Source organism: Culex pipiens, chromosome 2, assembly GCF_016801865.2.
Source record: "Culex pipiens pallens isolate TS chromosome 2, TS_CPP_V2, whole genome shotgun sequence".
NCBI classification, from domain to species: Eukaryota; Metazoa; Arthropoda; class Insecta; order Diptera; family Culicidae; genus Culex; species Culex pipiens.
This window is the reverse complement of record NC_068938.1, coordinates 97,931,659-97,941,537: the sequence shown is the minus strand read 5'-3', so window position 1 is coordinate 97,941,537 and position 9,879 is coordinate 97,931,659. Positions and strand designations below refer to the sequence as shown.

The window sequence follows — 9,879 nt, the reverse complement described above, 5'->3', positions numbered from 1 at the left end:
CAATATTTCCGACGGCAACGACGGGTTTTGATTGAATTGATTATTTTAGAGAAGTTCATAACAAAGCTTGACAATCAAAAATAAAACAATTAAATGGACAATGGTTCAACTATTTCCAATGAACCTGTTTACTTGGATGCGAAACTAAGCGTACTTCGGTTTTTTTCAGTTAAAATCTAATAAAACACAATATATTATTTTAAGGAATCAGTCTAATATTTACTATTGATCGTTATCAACATCACCATAGTTTTCAATTTACTAACATGCTGTTTCAATTGCAATAAAATTGAACAAATACATACAAAACATACACAATAATATAAGAGCACATCACCGTTTAGTCAAGATATGGCAGAATAACTTTCCGAATCACATCCACGTTCAAATGCCAATCAAAATGCTTCACCCCGGCCATCGTGATCAGCTTCAACCGACCGTCCTCATCCAGCGTCTTCAGTCCGATGCGATCTTCGAGGTAGATTTTTCGTTGCTTGCACGGAATCACGTCGTCCGTCCCGTTGTAATATCCGAAGTGGCTCGACTCCCAGGGCGTGATGACTCCATCGTCGGGCCCACCAATCAGGATTATTTGATCTAGCTTTAGCAGCGTGTCCCTGAATTGACTCGAGTTGGTCGATGGAAGATCGTTGTTGATGTAGGGTAGAAAGATACTGAATTGCTCGAAAAGATCCTGATGGTGGGGATCATTCCAGTAATTTCCCACCGAAGTGTGCTGGCCGACGTACGTATAGAACAGCTGGTAGGCCGTTTTGGCCATCAGTGAAGGGAAAATTAGGTGAAGAAAGTCGGCTAAAATAATGAAATGAATTTAGTTTTTTGATATTCATGCACTTAATTTGAAACTTACTCCCATACTGTCCAGCTTGGGGAGAACTGAGTGATATGAACTTCTTTACACAGTGATCTGGATATATCTGCAAAACTGCCCTTGCCATAAGTCCTCCCTGGGAGTATCCGAGCAGAATAACCCCATCCGGATGGTCCTTACAAATCTGCTGCAAGTCATTCTGGAACTCAAACACCTGGTGCCACGCATTCTCCAAGCTCGACCAGCCAGCATATCGGTCAGTGTTGTAAACCAGCGTACCCGGATGATACTGCAAATCAAGAATAAACTTGTCAATGACTCATCCTCCGTTCAATTACCACCAGCAATTGCGTTCATCAAAAATACCCTTTGTATTTCTTCGTGAATTATGACCATACTTTCCGCCCCGGTCAGGATGCCGTGGATGATCACAACCGGCTTAAAGGCACTGGCGAAGCCTAAACTAAGCACTATAAATAAAACTAGCACCGATTTTGACATTCTAGCTGCTCAATTGTCTAACTAAATTAAAAGATTTACTCTCGTCAAACCATTCACACGGAAGTCTCTCTTTGTTGTGACCTTTCAGTAAGCTTTCTACGCACGAAATAAACACCGAAGAGCAGAACAAAACAACTGCTCAGTATGTTTTGTTTATGTTTTGAGCGTTACTGACGTATTTCGGGACGGGATTGTCACAAATGACGTAGCAATATGTCTTCAAAACATCGGAGACTTTGACGGTTGTGTGAGAGAAAATGAAAGAATCGATAAAGCAGAGGGAGCTTTTGAAATATTTCACAGGCGTTATGAAACATGCGCAGAACACACGAGTCACATTCCCATTTTCAACTGTTTGACTCTTCTATGTTTGACTAAATTTGAGTGGAGCAAAGTTTCCAAAAAATCTGCCAAACTGTAAATTAAACCAATCCGGCTCAAATGTTTGACGCGATTCAACTTTGTTGATAGAAATGTCAAAATTGACTCAAGAAATAATTTATCAATTAACCGAGCAACTCGAGAAATAGCGGATATGCATTTTGACTATTTTGATTATTCTCATGCTTCAGGTAACTTTTCCACAAAATTGGGTCCTAAAGCCCTTTGTTAATGTTTATGTACAACGCTAAAAATAGATTCCATTTATAATCCTTAACGATCATACAGAGGGTCATTGTACTCAGAAAAATAAGCTTTATCGTTGGGAACTATAATATCACAATTTTAGGCTTAATTTTAGGACCCAATTCGAAGTGATGAACGATAGCTGTTCTCCCCAGCATCCCGTGTTCTATCAGAATTTGACAACTTTTTGCAGATATCAAAATGCTTATGCGCCCTTTTCAAATGTTGCTTCAGACTTTATCTTCCATTTATAGTTTTTTTTCCAATATAATATTAAACATTTTTTGGATATGTACAAACTTTATTGTACATGTCTTGTTCAAAATATTTCTCGTGTAGCATTTAATTTTTTTATAACACACAATAATTAAACTGCGTTGTTCCAAATTGGGTGAACAAAAATGCAAATCTCATTTCAATTTGGCACGTTCCGTTATCCAAGAGGCATCCACTCGAATCCTCTGCCAGATTTCAGATATCATACACAAAGCCCAATCTTGATCAAAAAAGTGCGCCCTCCAGGTGAAAAATCCTCACTCAATTTATTATTTGCCACCCGATTCGTATCAAAAGTGACTGCTGACGATTTACCCACCACTCTCCTTTCTCTCCCCTCGTCAACCTTACGAAATATATTAAAATCAAATTTGAAATTTTTATATTTATCTTTCGCCCCGTGCTGATTCCCGCCACGGTTGCATATTTGATCACGATAATTTTCCACCTATTTCACTAGTCACGGAGTCCGAAGCACCCCTCCGTGCAACGCGATTTAGCACAGCATAACATTTGGCCAGGTTGAACTGGTCACAACACCTATAGCATCTAGGGGGTGGGATACGATTTTCCGATGGAATTGTTGTTTTGTGAGATTTTTTTTTCTATTCATCCTATTTGGTGCTGTTCGTTTTTTTTTATTGTACTCCATTCACAAAGGCAGGGGTTCCCAATTATTTATTTTTTCGTTGATTGAAATCAATAAAATTAGATATTAGTTCATATATAGATAGCTAGATGGATAGTATTTATTTTGACAAGTCGCAATAATGCGATTGATACACCCAAAGGAAAAATATATCTCAAAATCTGCAACAGTTGATTTGCTGCAGAAAATGTCACATTTTATAACATTATTTGCAACAAGCCCGTAGATAATTAATGCCCGCGTGAAAACATTTCAGCGATCTGCAGTTCTCACCAACACACATAAAGCTGGTGTGTCCCCGAGCAACACTCCAGAAAGAAGGATATGTTGGTGCTCTGTCTCTCCCACTTCATCAAGCTTCCATGGCGCGGTGGTAGCGTTTCGGATCAATAACCAAGAAGTTGGTGGTTCAATCCACGTTCTGTTAAGGGATTTTATTTGTGAAATACAACCAAAAAGCTGTCGGTAATGTCGATAATTGTCGGTAACGAGCAAAAATGTCATACCCCTATATCGCAAAAAATGCATAAGGACAGTTTTCATGCAGATTCTGATATACTTTCATGCCACCATGCATCACAATTATGCGACCGCCGTTTGGGTGTATATTTAACGTTTTCAATATTACAATTCAATTTTGACTAATTCCTTATATTTTTATTTGCTTTATTTTATCACCAGCGTGTTCCCCGGACAATTTTACATAATAATCAATGTAGACCTCAAACTAAACTGAAATATTGGCGAGATACAACGATTTTATTGAAAAAGTTTGATTTTGCGCTGGACGATTTTAAGTGCGATTTAACAAAAATGGTTGAATCAGATGATGAAAAAAATCAAGGCGATTAGTTCTTAACATGATTTTATGTATAGAATAAAACAAAAGCATGGATCCAGTGTGATCATAAAACTGAATATTTTTAGGCATAATGTTTGGTCAAGTTTTTTAGGCTTTGGATGACGCGTTTCGGTGATAAAGTATCAAATAATAGCTAAATTAATAAAATCTTGGCGATCAAAACTATTAAACAGTTATTTTCAAAAAAAATCTTATTCGTTAAAAATATTATTGTAACAAGATAAATTCTAATCTTAACATAAATCAAATATTGCTGAATTTATAAATATTTATGAATGTTTTTGCTAGTGAAATTCTTCAAAACTTTCCCAAAAACAAAGTATTCTTATTTGCATTGACTAAACTCGTACAAACGCTTTTAGACTGATTTAAACATATAATTTTTATTTACCTGTTTTTATTGAAATGACGGCATTGTTTGACATCTTAAAAAATAGCAAAGATCAGATGAATACTAAATATTTGACAAAAAAATATTTCTTATGATTCGACGATATCCTATGACAAAAAATCATTGAATTATATTTCTGTCCTAATCGAAACAAAGCAAAATAAGAGAATTTTGAAATTGATAATAATTTGGTGTGCCTTTTCTAGCCTTAAACAACTACAATTAATTAAAAACTTAAAGTGTATTGGAGAGAAAACTTATATAATTATGGCATACCATTTTATATAAACAATTCACAACTGAAGAGTCTTCAATAAAACCTGGGTGTTGAATAGTGGTTCGCAAAGCGGCCTCAATTTTGAACTGTCAAAGTGGAACCAATTTACTGTTCCCCAAAAGTAGAGAGTATTGTTATCGATCATTAAAAAATCTTTTTTTTTTGCAAGAATGAAAAATGTCTGGCTTTTAAGGACCTGGAGTTGGAGTCAAGAAATTTTAAGAAAGTGGAAGGCGAGAACGTCATTTTTTATAATTATGAATGAATGTTGTTGATAGAGTCCATGCGGCTGTCTTTATTATTGGATTCCTGGTTGATTGAAAATCCGTAGTAACAGTTCAATAGGGCGTATCTGCGTTTGTAAACAAGCAGTCTATCCCTTTTGCTCAAGTGACAGTTCACGTCAAGTAAGACAGGGATAGACTGCTTGTTTACAAACGCAGATACGCCCTATTGAACTGTTACTGCGGAAATCTTCCCTGTTTGTTGGATCACCGGATCTGGTACGTTTCGCCGAATGTCGTTTCGCCGATGGTCATTTCGCCGAATGTCGTTTCGTCGAATGGTACGATTCGCCGAAAGTCATTTCGCCGAATGGACGTTTCGCCGAATTGAATAAAAATTAACTTTTTTGTACAATTTATGCTATTTGTTCGCTGCAGTGCTATCTTGTAATTCACTCATGCAAACTTGAGAAGGAGTGGCAAGATAATAATAGAATAATTTAAAAAGCAAAGAACGTCTCAGGTTTCAAAGAATGCAAAAAATCACAGAAATAATACAAATAATTTGCTTAAAAAATAATTATGCAAAAACTATCAGAAATTTTTCTAAATGTTATGCTAAAAATTCAAAAAACTGCTCATGTTTGAAAGATTGCAAAACCTAACAAAAATTATAGAAATAATATGCTTAAAAAACTAAATATACATAAACTCACCGAAGTAATTGAAAAATATGCCAAAAATATAGAATGCAAAAACTAACAGCAATTTTGCAAAATGTTGTGCTGAAAACCAAAAGAACTGCTCATGTTTTAAAGAATGCAAAAACTCCCAAATATTAGGCAAATAAATTGCTTGAAAAACAAAGAATGCAAAAACAAACAGAAATAATCTAAATAATAAGCAGCCAATTAAAAGCACTGCTCATGTTTGAAAGAATGCGAAATCTCCCAAAAATTATACAAATAATTTGCTTGAAAAACAAAGAATGCAAAAACAAACAGAAATAATCAAAATTATAAGCAGAAAATAAAAAAAAACTGTTCATGTTTGAAAGAATGCAAAAACTCTCAGAAATAATTTAAAAAATATGCTCAGTAAACAAAGAATGCAAAAACTACCGGCATTTTTTCAAAATGTTATGCTGAAAATCAAAAGAACTCCTCATGTTGGAAAGAATACAAAAACTTACAAAAATTATACAAATAATATGCTTAAAAAACAAAGAATGCAAAAACTAACAGAAATTTATCAAAATTATAAGCAGAAAATTAAAAGAACTGCTCATTGTTAACAGAACGCAAAAACTCACAGAAATAATTCAAATGATATATTTAAACAAGAATGCAATGCACTAAAAGAAATTAATGCAAAAACTCACAGATATGATTTAAAATTGTTTGCTGTAATTAAATAACTGCTTATATTTGAAAGAATGTAAAAACTCGCACAATTTTTTTCAACTAGATTATTTTTAAGCGATTGTTTATGCATGTTGTAATGCATAAACTTAAAAAAATAACATACTAAGAAACAAAAATTATTTTTTTTAAATATTGCAAAATCACTATTATTTTCACACATATACTTTTTCAAAATATTTTAATACAATTTGTGTCCATTTTATATATTTATTTTACGATTATTCGCTAAAAATTACCCGTAAAAAAGAAAATTCTAACCAATCGAAACGCGAAAATTTTCCAGCGAAAAAAGTCAAAAACTAGACAAAATAAAACACTCACTACTGATTATAAAACAGCTCATTTACTAGCAAGAAAAAAGTCATGCTTGTGTTTGAACAGCCTCCTACTTTGTTGATGTAAATAAAGTGGGATCATTCGAAAATCACGTTACGCATTCTCTCTATTCATCACCCAGAATAAAACCAAAAAAAAACAAACAATTAAAAAAATATGATTAAAAAAAATCACCAAACCAAAATGAACCAAAATAACAAAAGTAATAAATAGTTTTCAAAACCAACTTATAATGGTTATTAATGTTTTTGTCATTATTGATTATTTGCCATCTATCCCTTTGTTTCAAAAACGTTACTTAATCCACCTTTAGCTGGTTGGTGCCTTCCTCACATTCATATTTACTTTGAGAACTTTATGACGCACCAAAAAAATCTAAAATAACATTAAGTGCTAAGAACATTTGATAGGGTTGTCAGATTTTCAATCTCTTTAATTCTTTGGAAAGGTCTTTTGATTACATATCAAACGATGCACAGTGGGCGAAATGGAACCCAATATCGGACTTAATTGAACGCGGCTGGTTCCCTGGTATGAAAAATAGTGTTTCTTATATAAAAAATCCGGGGAATCGATTGGTGATGGTTTCATCCACCGCACGAAACGGCAAAGGGTCCATTTTGCCCCAATTCCCCATTTTTTCTTGAAAATTGGTCTGTATTAAGAGCGGAGGCTTCATGCGGCCATCCAAAATGCACTTAACTTATGTGAAAATGTCCCAGGAATCCAGTAAAAATAACCACTTGCACCGCAAAAATCATCTAGGGTCCATTTAACCTCAATTCCTCTATAAAAGCATTTTTGGACATTTTCAAATGTTAGGTCAGATTTTAAAAATATTTTTATCGTAAAGATCAGAAAATTTTACATAGGAATAACGATTTGCACTTGATAGTTTGATACATTTATGTGAAAAAAAAAATATGTAAAAGGCAGTTTATTTTGCGTTTAGGAAAATTGGCTCAAAACTGATTCTTCAATCTGCAAATCATCATTCTTATGTAAAATTGTCTAATCTTTACGATAAAAATATTTTCAGATTTTTAAAATCCGACCTAACATTTGAAAATGGCCAAAAATGCTTTTATAGCGGAATTGGGGTTAAATGGACCCTAGATGATTTTTGCGGTGCAAGTGGTTATTTTTACTGGATTCCTGGGACATTTTCACATAAGTTAAGTGAATTTTGGATGGCCGCATGAAGCCTCCGCTCTTAATATAGACCAATTTTCAAGAAAAAATGTAAAAAAATTGGGGAATCGGGGCAAAATGAACCCTTTGCCGTTTTGTGCGGTGGATGAAACTATCATCAATCGATTCCCCGGATTTTTTTACATAAGAAACATTATTTTTCATACCTGCCGCGTTCAATTAAGTCCGATTTTTGGTTCCATTTCGCCCACTGTGCGATGGGTCGCATGGTTGGATCAACCATCCGGATCGGACAATGTTTTCATTAAAATATCTAAGATCCGGCCTCAAAAAAGTAAATAAATGACACTTAAGTAATAAGCTTTTGATAGGGTTGTCAGACTTTCATTGTTTTGGGTTCATTGGAAAGGTATTTTCAATATCTTTCTAAAAATGTATAGCATGACGAGGTTTCTACAAAAACCACCCTTTTTACAATCTTCCGGACTTTAGCCGGAATCGTTTTTTAAGCATTACTTTTATAGTAATTTACTAAACTTCACAATTTATAGGTAAGTGACTTATGGGACTCCAAGACGGATCGAATGAGATCAAAACGGTCAAAATTGGTTCAGCCAGTCCCGAGATAATCAAGTGCAATTATTTTGATCAACATCCAACCACCCGCACAGACATTTGCTCATAATTTGATTATTACGATATGTATACGTGAAGGTGAGTCTACGAGGTCAAATAACGAAGTTAATATTTCGAGTGTTTTTATAGCCTTTCCTCATTGAGGTGAGGAATGCAAAAATGATTTATAATATAGCTCTAAAAAGCATCCAAATTTTTGATATTTTTATACCCGAACAGACGGTAATTACTAAATTCATGTCATTTTAATAACAAATACTGTTAAAATAACAGAAAGTGTTATGGAATATTCTTGAAAAATCATTTTTTGCATAATCTAATCTAATCTAATCGAACACAAGCGCAGCCAGTCCGAAGAAAGCATCCGGGAAGAACTTATGGTTAGATTACGCCTCAAGTTCTTTCTTGTCATTATTAATGATTGCAGTACTTTCGAGAACCCCCGAAGTGTATTACACTCATTAAAGCGGCCCGGCCTACTGCGTTGCATTAACCGCATGAGACAGATTCTATGAACGGATCCCACATTTCATAGAACCAACAGGGGAAGAAGAAGAAGCCGGGGACATACCGTACCAACCGGTTCGAGTTAATTATAGATTATAATGGTGTGTGGTGTGTAGTGGAATCGTTGGGGAAGGGATTGTTGTATTATATAGTAAATGACCTTGTGACATTATTTCACCACTACGGATTAATTCACTCAAGGGGTGTCAACCCCTCGGTGGCCGAGTGGCTAGAGCATCTGACTACCAATCAAAAGGTGTGAGTTCGAATCCCACCTGATTCCATGCCTTTTTTGTTCATATTCAAAGTTCAATTATAGTCGAATAATTTCAAGGAGACCGGTCGGGAATCGAACCCGGAACCTTCCGCTTATGAGGGGGAGCCGTAGCCATTAAGCCACGGGCCGGTCTGAAAAATCATTTTTTGCATAAGAGTTCAATAACAGTTTATGTTATCATAATAAAAATTTGTTATCGGTCTGATATTGATTGAAAGCCAGAACAACTTGTGAATAACATTTTTCGTTATGGAGGAATAACTCCAACTGTAATTGGGATGATCGGATTAGTTGTTAAAATACCAAAAAATAATAACAAAGATTTGTTCGAAGAATAACGATAAATGTTATTAGTCCGTTATTACAATAACAATCCAATAACAAAAAAATCATAACTGCGAATAACAAATCTTGTTATAAATAACATAGAATGTTATTGGCTTAGTATTTTCAAATATCAAAAAATGTTATTCCCAAGTTATTTCCGTCTGCTCGGGTACTCTTCAAATGTTTGAGTTCACTATTGAAAACAGTTGAAAACATTTTAAACTAACTCGTAATTTCAAAAGTTTCGAAACCCCATGCCCGAAGTCAATCGCCCGCTAACCCGTTTGCAATTGTCGAAAAGTGAACAAAATCACAACTTTTTGCTGCACACTTTCCACCTGAAGCGGATGGGAAACTCGCGTTTTTTTTCCTCCCCGACAAACCAATTTTTGCAACTTTCCCGAAATTCCTGGAGTAATGAAATTTAACATTTTTCCCCTTCGCGTGAGCCACATCCGACGGCACCACGGGGGGAAGAAGGGTTTGGGGTAGGAAATCGAGGTTCATTGAAATCGGATTTAATTCGATTGGAAATGGAAATGAACGCTTTTGGCTCGCGGAATTTGTGCATCCCCCTCACC

At 34.9% G+C, this 9,879-nt stretch overlaps 1 protein-coding gene across 1 annotated transcript; it reads right to left on the bottom strand.

The window, feature by feature from the left end:
• Positions 1 to 291: 291 nt before the first annotated feature.
• LOC120416875 (lysosomal thioesterase PPT2 homolog) lies at positions 292 to 1,458 on the bottom strand. Its single transcript, XM_039578770.2, has 3 exons — positions 1,199 to 1,458; positions 872 to 1,121; positions 292 to 813 (listed from the first exon to the last, which is right to left on the bottom strand). The coding sequence occupies exons 1-3, from the start codon at positions 1,331 to 1,333 to the stop codon at positions 341 to 343; spliced, it is 858 nt and encodes a 285-aa protein (XP_039434704.1). The 5' UTR covers positions 1,334 to 1,458; the 3' UTR covers positions 292 to 340.
• Positions 1,459 to 9,879: the final 8,421 nt, after the last annotated feature.

Bases quoted from the DNA above. Each gene is read 5' to 3' on its own strand.
- LOC120416875 (XM_039578770.2), bottom strand. From the start codon at position 1,333: ATGTCAAAATCGGTGCTAGTTTTATTTATAGTGCTTAGTTTAGGCTTC. The intron at 1,122-1,198 runs GTATTTTTGATG...CTTGATTTGCAG, and splicing joins TTCACGAAGAAATACAAAGG to TATCATCCGGGTACGCTGGT. The intron at 814-871 runs GTAAGTTTCAAA...TCATTATTTTAG, and splicing joins CCAAGCTGGACAGTATGGGA to CCGACTTTCTTCACCTAATT.